Source organism: Tenrec ecaudatus, chromosome 5 (assembly GCF_050624435.1).
Source record: "Tenrec ecaudatus isolate mTenEca1 chromosome 5, mTenEca1.hap1, whole genome shotgun sequence".
In the NCBI taxonomy this organism is placed as follows: Eukaryota; Metazoa; Chordata; class Mammalia; order Afrosoricida; family Tenrecidae; genus Tenrec; species Tenrec ecaudatus.
The window spans coordinates 150,389,422-150,411,407 of record NC_134534.1 but is presented as its reverse complement, the minus strand read 5'-3'; the positions used below and the strand labels follow the sequence as shown (position 1 = coordinate 150,411,407).

General features: G+C 46.8%; 1 protein-coding gene across 2 annotated transcripts; it reads left to right on the top strand.

The window, feature by feature from the left end:
- Positions 1-2,737: 2,737 nt before the first annotated feature.
- Positions 2,738-20,000, top strand: CCDC174 (coiled-coil domain containing 174). Of its 2 annotated transcripts, XM_075550077.1 has the most exons (12): positions 2,738-2,854; positions 4,829-4,933; positions 5,552-5,652; positions 6,831-6,889; positions 8,112-8,289; positions 12,524-12,619; positions 13,429-13,571; positions 14,044-14,138; positions 15,424-15,556; positions 17,377-17,529; positions 18,474-18,794; positions 18,907-20,000. In XM_075550077.1, the coding sequence occupies exons 1-11, from the start codon at positions 2,813-2,815 to the stop codon at positions 18,770-18,772; spliced, it is 1,404 nt and encodes a 467-aa protein (XP_075406192.1). In that variant the 5' UTR covers positions 2,738-2,812; the 3' UTR covers positions 18,773-18,794; positions 18,907-20,000. The 2 variants fall into 2 exon arrangements, with proteins under 2 accessions (XP_075406192.1, XP_075406191.1); XM_075550076.1 differs by having other exon boundaries at positions 18,474-20,000.
- The last annotated feature ends 1,986 nt before the right edge of the window (positions 20,001-21,986 follow it).

The window sequence follows — 21,986 nt, the reverse complement described above, 5'->3', positions numbered from 1 at the left end:
GAGAGGGAGAGAGGGACCAGACTTCAACCTGGTGCACCAAGATGTGAATGTACTATACCGGCATGAAGCCGGGAATCAATAAAGAGGGCTGCAGGGTCGGCCCCAATGGCAATGTTTTTTTTCTTTGATTGGTTGTGTTTTGTTTGTTCACATTACATATAATCTGTACATGTTGTCGCTGATCTTCACCAGAAAATGTTTCTAGTCCTCCTCCCTTTCAGCAAACAAAATTGTGTTATCTGCATATTGCAGGTTAACAATCCTTCCTCCAGCCCTGATGCTGTATTTTTCTTCATAGTGTTGAGCTTCTCCAATTATTTTCGTCAGAAGTACGAAGTTAAATTCTACAAGCTTAAAAATCAGCAGTCAGCAATTCTGTACTCCTTCTTGGGCATCAGTATCGATCCCTTTCCTTGTCATTTCAGCTGCTCGGGGGCCCTGCATTCTTTGGTTCATGGGCCTCCTCCCTCTCCAAAGCCAGCAGGTTGCATCTTTTCTCTTATTGATTGTGTATTTTTCTGCCACTCTTTCATCAGGACACTCCTGTTTACATTAGGCTACTCTGAAGAACCAGAATAATCTTCTCATCTCAAAATTAACCACCTCTACAAATTCCCATCTGCCATATAAGGTAACATATTCATCGGTTCTGATTATTAGAACATGGATATCTTTGTGTGGGTTGTAATTCTCCTGACCATCATCATCTTTAAAATAAAAAAAATTAACTTATTTCCTATTATGTCACCCTTTGCCTTTGACTCCCAAAAAACAGCTTGAAGCATTTCCCCCAAACCCTGAAGGTTTTTCTTTGCCCTTGTTTTCTATCCCACAGGATTTGTTACTTTTGTTCAAGTTGAATGACATTTCCTGGGTAAACTGTGAACCAGTTACAATGATACTTTTTGTCTGGTTCTGCGGGGCAGCCTTTGCTGTGATTGGTATGGGGATCGGTCACTAGGCTCTGTAAATGAAGTATTTGTAGCATACCATGTAAACGAATTGTCTGTGGTTTGGTCAATTTTCATGCCACCTCAGAGGGATCATGCCTTGATGCTTACAAAGAGTGTTATATTCACGAGTAAGAGCTCTGGTGGTATAGTGGTTACTCATTCAGCTGCCATCTGCAAAGTCAGCAGTTCAAAACTACCAGCGGCTCTTTGGGAGAAAGATGGAGCTTTCTACTCCCTTTACCAGTTACAATCTCAAAAACTCACAGGGGCAGCTGTACCCTGTCCTACACAGTCACTATGAGTCAGCATTAACTCAGTGGCCATGGGCTATCTTGTGTTTGTGTGTGCAGCTGGTCCCACAGAGATGTTTGAGGCAGGAAGAAATGGAAAAAGGAGGCAAGGAAAAGTGATATTGAGAGAGCCGGACTGTGCTTCTTGATCCTAACACACAGCTGTTCATATGAACTGAGTTCTGTGTGGACAGCATCACACAATTCACAACCCAGCAGGGAAGAAGATGCCAGAGGAAGGATGTGTCTGGTGTCAGAATCAGTCATAGAGGTTGCCTGACCTCTACCTCAGAGGCATCAGCCTTCGCTGCTTCCAACTTGCATTTTCCCCTTGAAGTCGGACCAGATTCTGATGCTGCTGCTCCCATGCCTACCGCCATTTCACAACACTGTTTCATTTCCACTTGGAAACTGAGGCACAGAGAGGTTAAGTAACTTGCACAAGGTCACGCGCTCAGTAACCGTGAGGCAGCGATTCCAACTCGGGAAGTCTTATTTTTGGTGCTTATGTTCTTATGAGTTGGAATAAGTACCGCATAGTGTTAGCATTACCTATGAGCATTTTAAGACGCCCTGGTGGCATTGGGTTAAGCATTATGTAGCTAAGGAGAGGTCAGTATTTTTAACTCTTCAGGAGAAAGAGGAGGACATGTGCTTGTTAAACAAGTAATAGTAATTCAGCCTCAGGAGCTCTGGGGCAAAGTTCTACACTGTCTATGGGGCTGCACGAGTTTACATTACCTCAATAGCAGTGTGTTTGGGTGAAACAGATCACTGTTGCTCTCTTTTATACTTGGGTGAAACAGATCACTGTTGCTCTCTTTTATACTAGACTCTATAATAATGTGCGTCTTCCATGACTTTACATTAACATATGAGGGGAGTCAGAGAGGGCCTGGCATCCACGGCGGCTTCTTAAACGGGATTCAGGACTTACAACTCCTAAAGGAAACCATTGTCAACTTGATTACCCCTCATAAGGGCTACTCACCTCACTACCATAGTCAAGTGGGCTCCCTCACACCGACCTTACAGGGCTGACTAGAAAGTGTGTACTCCGCCGCTGAGGTGCCCTCTTGCTCCCACAGAGCCGGGAGTGAGTTATCTGGTGTATATGTGGCTGTGGATTCCCACCAGTGGGGTCGCCGATCTTTGGGCAAGCAGCTGGATATTCGAATCACGTCTCCTTGAAGCGACCCTGCTAACGCTCTTCGCACCGTGAAGACAGCTTCATCGTGCCCTTCCCAAAATGGCGCCACGCCCGCCCTCCGCCCGATCCGCTCCATTCAAGATGGCGTCCGTAGAGCCGAACGTCGAGCGCTGCCCTTCTCAAAATGGCGCCCTACCGCCCTCTTCTCGATGACCTTCCGCAGTAGTCGACCTTCCCGAAATGGCGCCGCTCGCAACCCGAGCCCCATCAAGACCCTCACAAGATGGCGCCACACTGTCGCCTACTCATGACGTTGCAGGCCGCCGTCCACATGCACTTCCGCTCACGCCCCCCACGGCGCTCGGAGGCCCGCGGGCGTAGGGGGCGCGTCTCCTCGTTCGGGACACCCCTTGGAGACCATGGACCGGAGGAAGAAGCCTCTGGAAGTCACTGCCTCATCGGTGAGCGCGGGCGGCGGGCTCTTCCCTCTCCAGTCAGAACCTGCCGAACCGGCCGCGCGGAGGCGGACCGGGCCTAGGCCTCTCTAACCGGCCAGGCCTCCTGTCCGCCAGGAGCACGCCCGCCGGGCCGCCTTCCAGTCAAGGACGACCCTACGCCTGCCCGCCTCTCCCGGCCGGGCACCCGGGTCTTTAGCGTGTGATTTGGTGGCTGGAGGTCGTGATAGTGCCCCGCGTTCTATACGAACTCACCGTCACGGGGCCCATGCCTCCCCCGTGGGCTTCCTTCCGAGCCCCCGAGCCTTCCCGGGAATGGAAAGCCGCGTCTTTCTCCCGCAGGGCAGCTGCTGGCGCCCCACTGCTGGCGTGGTGGTTAGCCCCGCTGTGCAGATTCAGGTTCAGGGAGATGAGGTGGCCTTCCCCTGTGCGCATGCCGAATCCTTAGCTATGCGAGGGGGCCGTGGCGCCACGGGTTAAGCGCCGGGCTGCTCCCCTGGAGGTTGGTTCAAATCCACCCGCTTTTCTTGGGAGAAAGATGCTCCTGCAGAGTCCCGGTCCAGGAGACCATGTGGAGCAGTTCTCCCCTGTCCCATTGGGTGGCTGAGTCAATAGACTCGACGGCAGTGAGTTTTGTTTTTGTTTAGTGATAGTGAGCAGAGTTCATTAAGGATGGTTGACTCAACAGTTACTGCCTTTTCCATGGCATTTTATCAAAGGAAAGCTTTGATGTGAACTTAAAGCTACTGCAGCGTGTTCGAGTGCAAAGGGAGTATGATGGAGATCCGCTACTTGTTCAATTATCTGGGCTCCCTTTTTCTAATAATAAAAATTGGTACTGGTTATGTTTGCATGAGGATTAGGAATCAGAAAGGGGCAAACATTAAAGTCACCCTAACAGGTTACAATTAATACTTATCATAATAGAAGTGCCATCTGGATATAGCTAACTTTCTGAGCATCTTTAAAATTTTCAAACTAGTTTTACATTAAGAGACTGTGTGGACGACTGAGGTGGGTAAGCAGTCTTAGATAAAAGGGCAAAGATTTTTCAAAAAATATGTTTTAGAATGTTAGATACTGAATTGAAACGACTCCCTTCATTATTAAAATCCCTGCCAAGGCTACTTACAAATTGACTTTTACCAAAAATAGAAGTCATTGAAGTGAGCCGTTTTGATTGCCTTAAAAATCAGTTAGCTATGCTAGGCCTTTTAAATATCAGATTTACAAATGCCCATGCTTAAATGCAGTTGTACTGGGACCCTTTTAAAAGGATTCCCTACAAACTGCTATGCCTTCTTTTCCCCCAGCAAAAGACAGATGAAGGTTCAAAACCAAACACACAAGAAATTCAAGCTCAGCCATTGAGTTGATTCTAAGTCATTGAGACCCTGTAGGACTGGGTAGACCTGCTCCTGTGGATTTCGGAGACTAACTCACTATGGGAACAGGAAGCTTTATTTTGCTCCTGCAGAGGTGTTGGTGGTTTCGAGTTGCTGACTTGTGGTTTGCAGCCCAATGCATGACCCACTGTGCCACCAGGGCTGCTTCTTGTTCAAAATAAGAGCAGGAAGGCCCAGGGCATGGAGCAGCTAAGTGAACGCCTGTACGTAACCTTCTGCTGTCATAAAAACTCTCAGCTGCCATCAAGTCCGTGCCAGCTCATTGTGAGAACCTCCCCTGTGGGTTTCCGAGACTCACTCTGGCTGCTGGGTTCCAACTGCTGACCATTCACTTTCCAGCCCTACACAGAAGCACTGTGCCAAACGGGTACAATTTCTTCTTTTTTAAACCTGTGCCATCCAGTACAAAGCCGGACCAAGTGGTCTCCCATTCCAGCTGTTACAGATGTGTGTCCCCTTCACCTTCCACACTCCAGGCTTCTGGTGGGCAAGGGGAAAAGGATATAATGAAGACGTTACAATCACCCTTCACAGTTAATTTAATGCTTTTGTTTTTGTATTGATTTCATTCTAGCTAGTGGATCTTAAAGCTGAACTCTTTCGAAAACAAGAAGAATTTAAGCAAGAAAAACTTCTAAAAGATTCTGGAGTTTCAGGAAAACCAAAATCAACGAATAAGGTAAAAATAAGATCTGATCATCTCCATGGATAGCTGCTGTCAGAGAATTTCACCACGTTTAAGAGTTTGGAAGTGTCCGGAGTGCCCACTCCATTTATATACTACAGAAAATGCTCTGCGTTGCATTTTGAACATCTTCATGAACTAGTTTAAATATTAAAATTGAAATAAGTTTGACTTAAAAACATGTTTTTCTACTTCCATAGCACTTGTAGAAATATATCTAATTCATGAGTAGAGTATTATCTGGTGACATAGGTATTATCTGTCCAAACAGATACACAATGAAATGATACAGGAATATATATATATATATATATATATATATATATATATACACACACACTAATTTTTTAAGCATTACAGATGGTTTTCAAATTTTAATGTGGTAGTATCTACTATTTATATTACTAGTCTCCTGCAATATATACATTTTCATTAGACTTGAATTTGTAATCACTCAGAAGAAAAAACATGCAGTTGTCTAAAGAAAGTCTTCGTGTCTCCCTGCAGTCGTACGGTCTAGTGTTCCTTTGTTGTAGTTTATTCTGGTGTACAAGTAGAGGTTGTTGGCAATCACGTGGTGGTTCTGTCACGTTTTTGTAAATTATTCCCCAGAAACCAAATATCTGGAGCAAACAGAATGCGGGTGTTTCAAATCGCGCTGAGAAGGATGCTGAGCAGAAGCTGGAGGAACAGCAGACTTTAGACAAAGCAAGGTAAAGCTGAGCTCTGACTCGTGGAGCGCGGCCCTGCTGAGGCTGTCCTAGCAATTCAACTTTGAAATCAGAGTTTCACAGTTTACCTTTTTTGGTTGAGTTAAATTTTAGCATACTTCTAACCAAATACTCATTGTTATAATTTGCAAATGAGCCTAGCCTTATAAGCAGGACAGATATAACCTCAGTTTGAAAGGTGAGCTAGACCCCCACTTTGAGCCTTTGTTAAGTGGTAAGATTGTCAGCCAATGTTTTAAGACGTGGGGTCTAGTCAGGGTAGATGGTATGACAGCATTTCAAAACAAATGTTTTTTCTATTTATTTTTTTAAATTTTATACCAATAGAATAATTAAAGAAGTGTACGAAGAGCATTCTGGTACTTTTCATTTAAATTCAGGAGTTCATGTCTTGCTACCTTGTGCTTCCCCTCTCCTCCAGCCCCCACTCCCAGTACCCAATCCCCAGACCCGGGCTCCATGATAGTTTTTCAGAACTATTTGAAAGTAAGTTACAAGCATCGTGATACTTTACTTCTAAATATTAAAGAATATATTTTAAGGACAAAGACAGTCTGTATAACCACACTACTTCTCTTGTACCCATGAAATATAACACTTATAAAATGGTATTACGTATTATACAGACCATTTTCCGATTTCCCCCAGTGTCCAAGCACATTAATGCCTTTAGACTTTGTAAGGAATTAAACTAGAGGCCAGTCACTGATTACAATTGCATGTAGCTGACATACCTCTTTCTTACTCACTGCTCGAGTCGTGTCCTGCTTGTAGTGACCCTATAGGACAGGGTAGAACGGCCCTGTGGGTTTCTGAGACTTAAGAGTGGCTGATGGAGTCGAACTGCTGGCCCTTAGGACTGTAACCCAACTCTTAACCACTACACCACCAAGACTCCTGATATTTTTGTCTCTAGCTTTCATCTCGCACAGCCCCTTTGCTTCTGTGTCTTTCTTGTTACACTAGTGAACGATAGGCCGTGTGGTGGCCGCAGGTGTCTTCGTGTGGTGGAGCTGTGATCCTCTGGCAGGGCAGGGCCTGTTGTGTGACCCTTTGTCAGGATGGGTCTCTTGGGAGATGGAAGCAATTAGGGGACGGGACAACCTTACAAAGTGCCAGTACTTAGACGGTTTCTAATACTTGTCTTTATTGTCTTCTAGGGAAAAATTGGAAGAAAAAGCGAAGTTATATGAGAAAATGACTAAAGGAGACTTTATAGGTGCATACAATTCCTTATTTGTACGTGTACACTTTCTGCTATTCATAACCCTGGTGCTGCTGTGCTGTGTGCTGGGGGCGGACAAACATGGATGGGGGAAATGCATGGCAGCAGAGAAACAGACTGTGCATTAATACACCCATTTCCCAGTGGGTGCAGGCAGGATGCTAGGTGCTATGAGGTGGAGCGGGAGCCAGCTTCTTGGCCCCTGCCCTGGAGATGGGTGGTAGCAGGTGGAGTGACCCTGAGCAAAGCGGAGTTGGGAAGCAAAGTGTAAATGGGGCACAGTCATGCTTGATTACGGCCATGCTCTGTTTTTAAAAAGACAAAGAGGAGGAATTATGGTTGTATCACCATGCTAGGGCTATGAGAGGGGTTACCCACAAAGTACTGGAACACCCCAGGCAGAGCTTTCCTAGTACCCACTTTTCCCACCAGGCGAGCATCGAGATCCTCGCTCTGAGTTAGTGCACCCAATGGCGTCGCCTGGGAAAGTTCTCTCTGGTCACCGTGAATTTTTTCTTAAAAGCAGTTTAGCTCAGACCTCGTTTTTTGTGATGGCAGATTTAAGAGAAAAGGATGCGGCTGTGAAATTTTGTTTCCGGCTCAGAAAAAATGCTGCAGGAACTATTGTGATGTTGAACACAGCTGACAAGGACAGTGCTGTGGGAAAAACTCAAGTGGGGTTCACTGATTAGAATTCAAATGACTTCTTTTAGGGCCCTTAAGACATGTCCCATATCTTAGACACAGAGTTCAGGTGAAATAACACAGCCAGTGGTTACAGAGGTGTATTCCTGGTGGGCCACAGGCTTTCCTAAATGTCATCGTGCAGGGCTGGGAGCTGCAGCGCTGCGTCTGGTTCATGTACTGGCCCGGGTGGGTGTCCTGGAATCAGATCACTGTGGACAGTGTCTTAAAACCGTGCTCTAGAGCAGTACTGCTCACTCACAGAGTATGTTGGGAAGCAGCAGAAAACTCGAGACGCTTAAAGGTTCTTTGGTGGCAAACACTTCAGGAGACCTACGTGCAGCATGGTTGTCAGGGTCTCAGGGCGGCTGTGAGCCTTTGAGTGTTCCAGGAGGTGGGCACACTGTCCAGTGAACTGTCGTTGCTGGTGGAACAACAGGGATGATGGGCGAGAGCATTTCGTGCGAACGCCATACCTGCTTGTCCTTTTCAAGGTCAAGACTAAACGTTGATTTTTTTTTTTATGCCCTAGATGAAGAAGTGGAAGACATGTACCTTGTGGATTTCACACAGAAGATCATAGACAAGCGCAGAGAAATAGATGCATATGGTGCAAATAGTGCTTCTAGGAAGGAGGACGCACGAGAAGACGACGACGAAGCCCTTCCTGAGAGAGACATACCTCCTCCTCAAGACCCCAGTGAAGAATGGTTTGTGAGATTCTATTAACTTGCACAGGGAGCTTCAGAAGCTCATGGGAAAATGAAGGGAAAAGATAGGGAATTTCCCCATGAGCTCTTTGAGCCCTCTTGCGGTTGATTGTGCGTGCGTGCGTGTCTACTGAGCGAGCGTGCTGTAGTTCAGCTGTAGTTGCGTGATCTCTTCCTGTTCGAGACCCAGCTTTCAATGAGACTGGGTTCCGAAGATGACAGATGATGACCGGGCTCCTGCCATGTGCCAGGCACAGGGGCGAGGAGAGATTCCCTCTCACACCTCTTGTGCATCTCTCCTAGCAGATGTGCTCAGCAGGGTGGGCCCCGAGTTGTTGAAGGCTTTCATGGCCCGTGATCCTGCCCTCCCCTGGCCTGTCGACGGGATAGTTGTAGGGAGGAGCTAGCTCTGTTTCCAGTCAAAAGAAGTTGACCATGTTCAGAAGTCGTACTGACTATGACAGTGTCTGCCTGTGTGGCATAAGCATGTGCACCTCGCGACGGGACAGCTGTAACTCCTGTTTACTGCCGTAGGTTTCCACGTGTCCGGCTCAGTTCCCTCCCCTGTAAACTGGTCATATGCCCAACTCCAGTGCTGATTAGCCTCAAATCCTTCAGAAAACCCTCAGGGTGTCATCTGGGGATGTAAGCCGGCTTTTGATAGCCCTTCGTCGTTAAAAAGTTATCCAGAATGTCACCTCTGGGTGGGTGGGTGGGTGATCAAAGAAACCAAGCTAGTCCTTCCCTTGCAGAGAGGCCAGGGGATCAGTAAGTAGAGATGAGACTCAACATTCTATGATCACGATTTTTCCCTAATTATGATTTTGTTAAGGAACCTTGGTGGGCTGGCGGGCCAGCAGTTGAGGACAAACAGCAAAGTTGTTAGTTCAAAGCCACTGGCTGCCCCTCACAAAGAAGAGAGGTTGTCTGCTCCAAGAAAGATCTGTAGCCTTAGAAGCCCTGTGAAGGTGACTGAGTCAGAACCAACTTGACGGCAGCAGGTTGCTGTTTGTTTGCTTGTTTTAGGGCGTAAGGCATTGCTGAGGAGCCTTGTTATGGAGAAAGTCATTCCGAGGTGCTGTAAAATGACTTGAGATCCCCTGCTGTGCAGATTCCCTAGGAGTGCTTCTGCCTAGCCATCCTCCCGAGGGGAGAGCCCGCCCATCTTTCCATCAAGGCTCAGCTGTCTTTGTGGGAATATTTGTTAGGAATGTCATAGAACTACCTGTAGTATTCTTAGACCTTTGACCTGAGAGCAGGTATCTCTCAAGCACTACAGGAACAAGCTCTTCAGCTCTCCCTGGGATAAGACAGCTGTCATAGGATGTTTGAGAATCACTACCTTCTAAAGCCCTGTTATATGACTCGCTGATACCATCTGGGGCAGGCTGTGCGACTGCATGCTGTCTGAACCCCCCAAACCCCTACAGTCTCTTCCACTCGTGCCCTTGGGAGTGGGTGATGTCTCCCGAACCTGTACCTGGTGGCGATTGCCCTCAGGTGCTGTCAAGGCTGCTCCTGCTGGTAGCGCTCCTGCGCACATTTGAACTCTACCCTGCCCAGTCCGTGCCCCCACCCTCATAACCGTCCTTGCGTTTGAGCCCATTGGTGCAGTGACTATCAGACCATCTGCCCCTCCACTTTGCCAAGCATGCCCTTCTCCCAGGACTGGTCTCTCCTGACAACAGATCCAATACTAGAGACCAAGTCTCGCCATCCTTGCCTCCCAGGAGCATTCTGGCTCTCCTTCCTCCAACACAGACTTGTTGGTTCTTTGGGCAGACAGTCCCAACAGTCTTCGCCAGCACCTTCATGCAAATGCTTCAATTCGTCGTTGGTCTTCTCTACGTAATGTCCAGCTTTCACATGCACTGGAGGCCATTGAAACACCCTGGCCTGAGTCAGGCCGGGTCCTTACTTTCAACAGTTTAAGAGGTCTTGCACAGCAGATTTAGCCAATGGATTCGTCATTTGATCGCTTGCCTGCTGGCTCCATGAGCGTTGACTGTGGATCCCAGCAAGGTGAAGTCCTTGACCACTTCACTCTTCTCTGTTTGTCATGATGGGACCTGTTGGGGTCCAATTGTGGGGATTTTTGTTTTCTTTACATTCGAGGCGTAATCAACACTGTAATCCTTAATCTTCAGCAAGGGCTTCAAATCCTCACTTTCCGCAATCATGGTTGTGTTATTTGCATATTGCGGGTTATTAATAAGCCTTCCATCCTGATGCCACCTTCCTCTTCACTTCCAACTCCTCTGATTATTTTCTCAGTATGCAAATTGAGTTAAGTATAGTGAGAAGCTATAACAACCCTGGCACATATTTTTCCTACATCAAGAACTCCATCCACGAGGAAAGCAAAGGTCCTTTAAGACACAGGAAAGCAAAGGAAGGGAGGGGGGGAGAGGACAGGACAGGACTGCTCTGGCTCTAACCTGCTCTCCACTGGAGAGCCTCGAAAGCAAAGGGGGGAAATGATGAGGTCCAACAGCTGAAGAGGAAACTTCAAAGTCAAATGTTACAATGAAGGTACCCTGGTACCTGGTGAGTTCATACACTCACTCCTCTGGGCCTTACCTTTTCTCTCTGACACACACTGGCCTTGTTATCAGAAAAAAGGTCAGGCAAACCCCGGGTGGTTTTCCGACCCTCGTGGACTGTGTTGGGTGCGTCACAGGCAGGAGCCAGCTGCCGGGGCATGAGCCCCGCCCTCCTTTAGGACTCCGTACCTCAACACCTGCAGTTACCCAGTGGGGGGTGGTTGATTAAATCTCCCTGTTGCTGACTGCAGTCTTGTTGGGTTCTGTCTGTTTTGGAAGCCTGCTCCAAACTGAATAACCTATAATTACTTTTCATAGCAGAAATCTCATCTTCTTCCAAATATCTTGTGCCTTTTTATTTTTTTAATTTTTGCTTATTAATGCCTGTATGATTACAAGCAATTTGTCAGTGATTTGAGTCGTGTGGGGGCAATTGGAGGTGCCGCATGCCTCCATATGGTGAAGGAAGACGCACTGCAAGCAGTTTCTGACTGCGTTTTGTGTTTAAATTACGCTTCAGAATTTTAACTGCTTGTGGAATGCTGTTGGTAGTTAAGATCCAGGTGGTGAGAAAGCTTTCCACAAAGATACTGTCAGTCATTAAGCAGACCATCTGGCTAGATGCTGTGCTTCCCCCATTCATTTCACAAACGGGTTCTTTCTGCATGTGGGGCTTGAGTTTGGACTGTAGTACTAGAGTCTCAGACACTGAGACAGTTGAACTCAGGATGTTTAACTGGAAACAACCTGCCAACTAGAGAAGCCCCCAGCACGGGAACCTGAGCTCGAATCGGTCCTTTGGCTCAGACGTCTTGGCTCCCTACAGTGTGGTCAGCACGGCAGTAAAGGCTGTGGGGGATTCCGTACCATGGATGGGTCTCCACCTGCCTCAGCCTGCAACCCCCAACCATAACATGATTTTCGTTGCTACTTCATCACTAACATTGCTACTCTTATGAATTAGGCAGCTCCTCTGAAAGGGTCGTTTGACCCCCAGAGGGGTCATGACCCACAGGTTGAGAACCACTGGTTTAAACAATCAAAAGTCTGTTACATCATGATGCAAATCTTTTTCATGAAGTCTGCCTTTATTTTGTGTTGTGAAGGGAAGTGTTTGGTTTTGCCTTGGTGTCTAATTGGGCAAAGGTCTGAAATGAGGAGCACTAGAGTGGCCACTGTTAAGATGCTCCTATGGCATTGGCTGTGTAACTTGATTTTCTATTAGTTACAAAATGTCCAAAAAATTCTACGACTTAATAATGAAAAATATACAATTTGACATAATTTAATGGGAGAAATGAGAAGTCAGATGTGGGAAGGCTAAGGAAATGAGCAAGTTAAGAATCTGGAGTAAAGCAGAATAAACTTATTAAAGATGCTGATAAAATGTTCAGAATCGTCTGGCCATATTAAAGAAAGACCTGTGATATTACAGCAAGGGTGTGGGTGGGTGATCTATCTTTGAGATCAGAGCCAAATATGATTAATTATTTTTTACAGTTTCTAGAACTCACAGTGTGTAGAGGGTACAATAAGTTCATTGTCGGTCAACTTTGAGGTTTCAAAAGCAGGCTCTGTTCAGTGGTGGTGATCTCGCAGGTTGAGGGCTCTTGGTAGTAAAGACGTCTGCGTTCATTCTCACCAGGCCCCAGTGCACAAAGCCCCCTCACGTCTGCCAACTCTCGTTTCAGGGTGGACTATGTAGACTCTTTAGGAAGATCCCGGCGCTGTATGAAGAAGGATTTGCCGCATCTGCTGGAGATGGATAAAAATCTTCAGGGGAGACTGTAAGTGTGTGATGATCCAAGTTTTGTCCAGTTCTGAAATAGAGGCAGAGGGAGTGCTTTGTGGGGGACATTGGGCCATGAGGCATCTTTGCCTGGACGAGAATATTTACTAAAGTACTTTTAGGGGTGCACACACACACTCACACACATTCTTCATCCTGGGGGACACACAGATGTCCATTAGCAGGAAAGTGATGGGTGGTCCCCACTGTGGACTAGTGAAAGGACACTGTGAATTGTAGCTGTTCCCTGGAAGGGTGTTTGTAGCCTGGAAACGTAAGAGGAGAGAAACAAACAGAGTGAGGCCAAAGCAAAGCTCCCCAAACCCACGTGGAGAAAGGCATTTAAGACTATACCCTTGGTTGCTCTATACGCCAGCAAGGGCAGAGAAGTAGGTTTTATTATGGAATGTACCTTGTAAGTGTTTCTGTATACATTTTTGCTTGGTTTTTTTTTTTTTTTAGGTAAGGCTCTTATAACTAGATTATACACACACACACGCCATACACACCCCCTTTTTTTTGGGCTACTAACTGCTAGGATCAGCAGTTTGAAACCAGCAGCCACTCTGGGAGAACGATGAGGCTTGCTACCCACACAGAGTTAGTCTTGGAAACTTGGGGCTTGATCAGAGAAAGGTAAAAACTGTGTGTGTCCATTTTCTAGTAGTAGTCATGCCAGAATCATTGTGTAGGAATTACCTTCTGTATCATATAATATTATTTGTTCATGATCCAATTCACTGAATTTTAGCATTGTTTTTCCATTGCTGTTACCCGACGATAATTTTTGCTCTGTTTTCCTGCTAGGTTCATTAGTCCTGCAAATGAGAAAACCTTACTCTCTGAAGACATGAGAAAAGAGCTTCAGCGCCAGCAGTGGGAGGAAGAAGAAAGAGAAGCTCTAGAGAGGCCCATGGGGCCGATACACTACGAAGACATTCGGGAAAATGGTCTGAGTCTTACCTTCCATGCTGTGGTCAGCGTTTTGTAAAATCGTGAGCTCGTGGCACGCATAAGGGGCAGTGTTCACACAGCAGCAGTGCTTCCGCAGAGACGAACGCTTCTGCTTCAGAAATTGTGAAGGCCCCCTTTGCTTTCTTCTTAGCCCAAGAAATCCTCATATTGGGAGGCTCTTTCTAGTGAAGGTCTATTAGGCCAAGAGTGTGTTCCCCAACAGAAAGGGAAACAGCCCACGGCTGAGAGTTCATCGTTGTTCTTTATTGAGTTCATCACTGGGCAGATAAGATGAAACTAGTTATAACATATTTGTCCTTAGTGTAGAGGAGGGGCAGGGGGAGGGGGGTTGCTTTTAACCTGGCCAGATATTACTGCATATCTTTGTGCTTAGGGAGGAAATTTGCCCAGGATGCAATTTATTGATCAGGAACATCTCACCTTTGGGATTGTTTCTACTTATTTCAGAGGCCCGGCAACTTGGTGTTGGATATTTTGCCTTTGATCGAGATAAAGAGCTGAGACACAAACAAATGAAAACTTTGGAGATGCTGCGAGAACAGGTAACATTTCATTTCAAAGCTGACGTTAAGAAGGATTTGAGCAACTGGTACCTAATTGGCTTGCTACAAAAAAAAAACAACTAGTAAATACAAATTTAAATTGATATTCCCAATTCTGTTTTAGGGCTTGCATTCAGGTAACAGCCATATTATTTTTGTATTTCAAACTTCCAAGATTTAGAAGTAACCAATGTTCTTTGATGTTTTAAATTTGTTTTCACGTGTGGCATTTTGGGGCTGGCCAGGTGAAACATGAAGCATTATGGTAGGGATTAAGAAGTGGAACAGCAATTGCTGTGATTTCTTGATTGTTAAGTCCTCCAAGACGTTTCAATTGCTAATCTTCAAAAAACATTGCAGGGCTTATTTAAATGAGTAAATAAAAAAACTGCTATAAAACCACAGAAACCTTTAGTAACAAACAAATAAAATCAAAATGTGAAGCCGTTGTTTCTCGACACAGTGTCCGTCCAGGTCTGTACACTGCTGTAGGTGGTGTTTCCATCTCTGCCTTTCCTTGAAGGATTCTGCACTCTGATTGATTCCTTGGCAGACAGCAGTGTGGACTCCTTGAGAAGCCTGAAGGGCCACGATCAGGGCTGTGGGGTATATGGAGTCAAGTCTCCTATGGGGATTCTGCTACCCTTGCAGAATGAGCAGGTGTATTGTCAGGATGGAAAGAGCACTTGGTGCAATGTTCCTGGCCATTTTCTCACTAATTTGGTTTCCAGTTTTCCAGAAAACTTAATAATAAGTCCCTGTGATCGACCTGTGTCCTTGAAGAAAACCTATCAGGATGACCTCTTTGGAATTTCAAAACCAGTTGTCATACGTTTTGAGCTGGCCTCTGCCTTGAGTTTAACTGGCCCAGCAGATCCCTAGGAAACCGTTGTTTTGCTTGAGCCTTGTTGGAAGGCACTCCAGTGGGATTAAGTTGAACTTGTCTGCAGCCATCCACAAATTAAAGTGCTTTGTTTAAACATGTTTTGCAGCCGAGAGAACTTGTCTGCAGCCATCCACAAATTAAAGAGCTTTGTTTAAACATGTTTTGGTGGAATAAACTCATGCATGTGTGCACTGGAACCTTAGCACCAGCCCTCTGTCGCCTTACCTGCGTATGAGTGCTTTGTCTTCAGGTGGAACACCTCAAGGGGAGTTTCTAGTAGTTGACCTGAAAATCAACTGATTCATTTATTTGTAGAATAAAGTAAATTATTTCATTTTTGGAACAAAAATATTTTGAATTGGGCTTCAAGCACATAATCTAACTTTCTATTCTGTTCAGACAACAGATCAGAGAACAAAGCGAGAAAACATAAAGGAAAGGCGAAAGGCTGTGCTAGAAGCAAGACTTGCCAAGCTGCGACAGAAGAAGAGGAAGGCGCCGGATGAAGACGGGACAGAGAGAGAAAATGGGGGTATGTCACGGTTCATACTTCCATACTTCAACAGGGAAGACTTTAATTCCAGTGACACCTCAGTCACAGTGCTGGCGCTACGGACACCGGCCTTTTGTTCTCTTCTCTAAGCAAGAAGTGTCATACGAGTTAGTGCCTGAAGCAGTTTTATAGCCAAAGTAATATGAAATGAGACTCACATACACACTTTTATAATAACTTGAGTTGCATCAGAGAATAGCACAGTTTAGGAACTGAGGTTTAGAGATTTTAAGAAATTTTAGCTGTGTACATATACTCTTTAGACTTAATCTTTTTGTTATGGCTATAGTGTTTTGTTGATTAATATGTATCTTTTAAAAAGAGCTATATTCACAGAATCAGATGGTAAAATAAAGAATTTAGGTTAACAGCCCTGTCCAAAGCTTTGTGCTCTAAAAGTTGGTGATTTGGAATGTAGAGCATATAGTTCCTTGGAAATACTGTCAAAACCCTGTGGTTGAAATAACTTACTGTGTTCATTATGCTAATAGAGACTAAACTGCTGTAACAAAGAGGCCCCTAAGTAGGCAGCATCAAGGAGGATGGACGTCTGTGTCTCTGTCCTAAGAGTTCAGAGATTGGAGGGTATTCTGGGCATCCAAACCCAGGCCTGTTCCTGCCTTGCTGTTTGTGCCATTCTGCTCAGTTAGAGCTTGCTTTCCAATACCTGTGTGATTCACCAAGGGGGTGAGTGGGGGAAGAGAGAAGAGGGAGGAATGGAAGTTGTAGTCCTACCCATTAACATTCCACTGGGCAGAACTCAGGTCCACAGGCCACACCCAGCTGCAGAGGAGACCCCATCCCTAATTGAGACTTGAAAGAGGTTTTGCACAAGGAAGAAGGGCAGCGCCAGTGCTAGGGGACAACTAGATCCTGCCCACTCACACAGAAGCCTGTGCAAAGCCGTAAGCCCTTGTCTAGCCTCCGAATAAAATGTAAGGAAAAGATACCCTAAACATTTAGGAACGGAAAGAATGTTCTTTCTAGTTTCTTGTGAATGACATTACCTTATGTTAAATTCTGCAGATTGTGTCTCTGTCTTTGCTCCATCTTCTAAATATCTGCAAATTCCAGAAGAGGTGAAGTGCTACCACAGTGTTTTTAAAAACACCCATTTAAAAAAATAACCCAAAAAAGGCCACAATTGGAGAGCTGGCACGAGCCCGTTTCCAAGCGGCAGTTCCTCCTCACGCAGCCCCTAGGCTTTGTCTGAGCCGCTGCCGTTCGCGGAGTCCCTGTTATCGATTGAGGGAAGCAGAGTGGCATGGTGGCAAACAGTTTAAAAACCCATCCAACCTGGTTTGACTCCTAGCTCCTGTCGCTTTCCACCCGTGTCACATTATCTGAGCTTCATTTTCGTAGGGGTCTCAGACTTTTTAAACAGGGGGCCAGTTCACTGTCCCTCAGACCCATTGGAGGGCCGGACTATAGTTTTAAACTATGAACAAATTCCTATGCACTCTGTGTATATCTTATTTTGAAGTAAAAAAACAAATGGGGCACAAACACCTGGCCGCTGGATAAATGTCCTCGGCGGGCCGTAGCTTGAGGACGCCTGGTCTGCATAAGGGGAACGCGAGGCCACTTTGGAACTAAATGAAATACAGTACACCAAGCTGTAGCTCACAGTCTAGGATGCCAGGCACTCGGCAAACACTGGCTATTACTTTTATCCTCAGACTAGCGTGTTCCAGTCGGTGCTTTAAAAAAAAATGTTCGAGGCTTTCCTTTGTTGTAGTTGTTGTTAGGTGTCTTGGAGTCGGTTCTTAACAATGTCTTATTCCCTTTTGTGAAAATAGCTGAAGATGGTATTGGGCCGTTGCCTGCAGAACCAGAAGCCGTGCCAGCTCCCTCCATCACTGCTCAGAGCAGCAAAGTGGAAGTCATCGTCCAGGAGAGGAAGGACACTAAGCCTGGCGTGCCACATATTCGGGAGTGGGATAGAGGCAAAGGTGAGAGAGGACACCCCCCGGGCTGCCACCAGTGGGCCAGTGTCTGACGCTGAGGAGTTCTAGTGGTCCTGTGAGGCAGCAGGAAGTCCCCGGCTCCTTAAGCTTGTTTCTTCTTGATACGCAGACACGTGCTGTTTAGAAACGGGGCATGTGAGGAGGCGAAGGCCTCGTATCAGGAGGATGATACTTCTAGAGGCTCCCGGGGGAACTGTTTCAAACGTGTGCTTGCCCTCCTGTGGTTCTGCACCTCTGGAGTGCCATTGCTCAGGAGCAGCGGCTACATATCGCGCAGGCCTGGCGTTCGAATGTACTGCTTTTCAAAGTCCCTGTAATGCTCAACCGAGCACTGCGACAGTGCTCAACTGTGAATGCACCCTGCGCAGCCAGCAGGGGTTCTGTAAATGCGCGATGGTGCCTCCAGCAGCCACTCTTAGGATGAAGATTGGTGCTTTCTGCCTTTTTTAGAGAGATCATTTTGGGCGTTCATTAACTTTTGCTGTCTGAGCCAATAAGATCCAAGACCAGAGCTGGAGACATGCAAGTAGGTGGAGGCCTTTTAGAACTAGAAGTACCATGCGGGAGTTTGGTGGATCCCTTTAGTGGCTTCCAAAGCCCAGTCAAGGGCCACATTTGTGTTTTGGTGTCCCGTCCCCAGACCTCCTATGGACCAAATGAGTGTTCTTTTCTCTCGTCTCGTAGTCTCGCCAGAGCTGGAGGCTTCCCCACGGGGCCTTCGTAGGTTCTTCCCCGGCTGAGTATGTAACTGCCCTGGCTCCCTTAGCTCCAGCGTGCACCTCTTTTCTAGGTATAATGTGTTCCTCCTATGATAGTTTTGTTGTTGCTATTCTTGTTCTCCTGACTTTTAAGAAATAGATGTGGGAATTAATCATTTTTGAAATTGCAGGTGGTCATTCTGATAGTGTTACCTTTCCTATCGTCCACAGAATTTTCCTTTGGAAGTTGGTCGAAAAGGCAGTCCGCACTCCGTGCCGAGAGAGACCCCGAGTTCGCCCCACCGTCGGATTACTTTGCTGGCCAACGGCGAGCTGGTGCTTTTGGTGGCCAGCCGTGGAACCGGCCTGGACCTGCCGGGCGTGGCCCGGGGCTGGGCTCTGGCCAGAGCCGTGAGCCCAGCTCCTCCCAGTCCTCCTCCACTCCCACTCCAGAGCGCCCACCCCAGGCCTCCACAATCAGCTTCGAAACTCTGGATGACATGATATCGTATTATAAACAAGTGACATGACCTTCCGAAGCGCGCTGACAGGGTTTGTGCTGTTCGTGGTGCTCTCCCACCCCTCCCCTCCCCTCCCCTCCCCCAGCAGAGGGGAAGTGCTGTGACTCAGGGACTGAACTCTTTCCTCTTCTGCCCTTCCCTAGGCGGCTTCAGATTTGATTGTCAGGAAGGAAGGAAGCGACGGAGACTCTGAGAACTCTATTGCCACTTGGCCACTCATTGCTAATTAGACGAGAGACATGTTCTTCTGGATTTGTGTCCAAGCTCTGGGAGATTGGATACCATGCCTGCTCTCGCCCCTTCCTTCGATTCCAGGGTCCGCACCATCCTTTCTACAGTTAATAGCACGCCCAAGCAGCTCCCAGAACTTTGTGGAATTTTTCACACACTTTGAGGCCCCTTGTATTAGCAGGCAGGGGGGGGGCTCTACCCAGCATCCAGGCGCTCCCTGAAGCTGGTGGAATATCCAGCTGTCACACTGGATGTGATAGGAAGCCCGGGAAGTACTTTGCAATCCAGAAAGGTAGAACGAGAGGCTGCTGTGTTTGTCCGAGACTTATCAGAATGGGACACATTCCCCTTCGCTGGACTGGGTAGAGGTTGTCGGCTGGTTCTGTGGCCGTGATACTTCCGCTCTTGGGAGCCAGAGTGCTGTCAGAAGCCTGATTTGGATCAGACTGGGGCCTGCACAGAGTGAGGGGTGGAAACCCCCTTATACAACTTTACTAACAACTAGAAGACTTGGGTTAGAAGGTTCCAGACATAGAGCATTGTGTCTGCGTACCCACCTTCACTCTCTGCCTATGCTCCTCTGCCCACCATGAGTCCAGACAAGCAGTCAGAAATTGTTCACAAGCCCACTGGGTTATTACTACTAAGCACCAGCCCAGTGATCCTGTAAGCGTGTGACAGAGGAGGACCTCAAAGCGTATTGAGAGAGGGACAGGGCCACCCTTCCACAACTGCGGTGTCAGTGGGCCTGTTTCCAGTTATAGACTGCAGCTTAGAATGGGTTAAAGATCATGTGGCTTCTAAATGCAGATCTAGGGCCGTCAGTCTTACTCTTTCCCTGTACCCTCTGCTCGCAATCTTACCCCAGTACCAACAGGAGAAGATAAAAGCCCCAATTCTTGCAAACTTCCCTCTAAACTCCATAACAGAGGCTCAGTGCCATCCAATTAGTGGTCATTCTGTCAGCCTTATCAGGCCAGTGTCTCTTTCAATAAACATATGTTAAAGTTAACTTAGCCAATGAACTCTTTTGTATAAATTGACCACCTGATACTAAAATTCACATGGAAATATAAGGAATCCAGGCTAACCAAAACAGTCTTTGGGGGGGGGGGGGAGTAGCAAACACGTTTCCTGGCTTTAAAACTTGAACTACAAAGCTACAGCAGTCAAGATTGTGTGGTAGTGATATCAGGGAGCTCAGTCAACAGTTGATGCTCACCTCACAAGACAGGGTAGAATTGCCCCCGTGAGTGACCAGACTGCCAGCGTAGAAAGCCCCGTCTTTCTTCCTTGGAGCCAGTCGTTTTGAACGGCAGGCCTTGTGACTTGCAGCCCAACGACGCATAACCACTGTACTTTGGACATCCGGTCAGGAGAGGCCAGTTTCAGGAGCAGGACATCATACTTGGTAACGGAGGGCAGCAAAGAACGCCATCAGTGAGGTAGATGGACATCGTGCCTCAGGCTTCGGTACAGTTGTAAGGATGCACGGGGACCGCACTGCTCCGTGTGCTGTGCGTGGAGTCACTAGGTCCTAGCTCACAATGACACCTGACAGCAACAGTCAATGGAGCAAACATTCCAAAAATTAGCCCCGACGTTTAAATCAGTTGGTTCTCAACATGGTGCCAAAACAAGTCAATGGGTAAAGAATAGTCATTTCGCTAACATGAAAAATGCTCACACTCAATCGCCGTCAGGGAGATGCAAGTTAAAACCACAGTGAGATTCCACTTTACACCCACAATGCTAGCCCAATTCAAAAAAGCCGTGCTCGAGAGGATGTGGAGAGATTGGAACTCGCATATACTTTTGGTAAACTTGTAAATACAACTATGGGAAACAATAAGGCAACACTTGGAGCAACTGGGAATTGAAATCCCATACGTTCCAGCTATCCCACTCAGCACATACCTCAAAGAAATAAGAAACGACATGAGTGGAAGAAACCAGAAGCAGCCCAAATACCCACAGTAGAAGAGTGGATAAAGCAACCGTGGGACAGCATGAATCCTATGATCCTTTTAAATACAGCGATGACAGCATGGAACACTGCGTGACATGAAGGCCCTGGAAACCGCTGAGTGAAGTCAGTTAACCACAAAAGGGCAGATCATTGTATGATTCCACTACTGTAAGGACAAACACTAATCTTAGGGGCCAATTCCTAAATAAAGGGTAGAAGTTTGCCAACCACCATGAACCTCCCTCGTGTGCACTTCATAAGAACCACTTCAAAAGAGACCTCGCATTGGCTGGGTCACTCCTTCAAGGAGGAAAAGGGAGAAAACCATCCACGTGATGCTGTAGCACATCGAGACAAGGCCGTGACAAATCAATGGGCCCTCCACAGGAATGAGGGGAGACTTACTGGGAAGTCAAGGCCAGAGGAGGGGAACGTCTACATTTCAGAGGAGGCCCTGTTATTTCTGTTGGTGAGGAGGTGGGTAAATGAGGAAGAGCAACACATCAGGAAGGGTGCTAAACAATTATTGTAGGGAACCTACAGGGGAAATAAACCTGGCTCTTATGTTCTGGGTAGACACTTGGAATATGTTTGTACCCACCCCTCGGTGAACCACACCATGGACTCGGCACTATGAAGACCTTACACTGGCATACAGGGACCATGGCAGTCCCAAGGGCCACATCAAAAGGAAGCCCAAACGGCCCTACCCGAAAACCACCTGTGCCCTTGTACTTGGGACTAAAGTACCCAGATGGGAGGATAAGCAAGGGATCGCCACCCGAGACTGCAAATGGTGGTGGCTGGACCCTGGACGGGACTCCTGGCTTAGGGGGTGTCCAATAAAAGGGGGACCCAGAACCACCATAGATCTAATACCGAATATTACATAATAATATACAATGCTCCCCCTGCATTAATATGATAGGTTTTAATCCGAGAGGCTAGGGTCTTCCCTTGTGAGAAATAATAACAGGAAATTTCCCCCTAGCACCAACCCCCATACTCAAATGTTAACGGTTC

Excerpts from the sequence above, each read along its gene's own strand:
- CCDC174 (XM_075550077.1), top strand. The coding sequence starts at position 2,813 with ATGGACCGGAGGAAGAAGCCTCTGGAAGTCACTGCCTCATCG. Across the intron at positions 2,855-4,828 it reads TGGAAGTCACTGCCTCATCG|CTAGTGGATCTTAAAGCTGA; the intron begins GTGAGCGCGGGC and ends ATTTCATTCTAG. Across the intron at positions 17,530-18,473 it reads GGAGTGGGATAGAGGCAAAG|AATTTTCCTTTGGAAGTTGG; the intron begins GTGAGAGAGGAC and ends TATCGTCCACAG.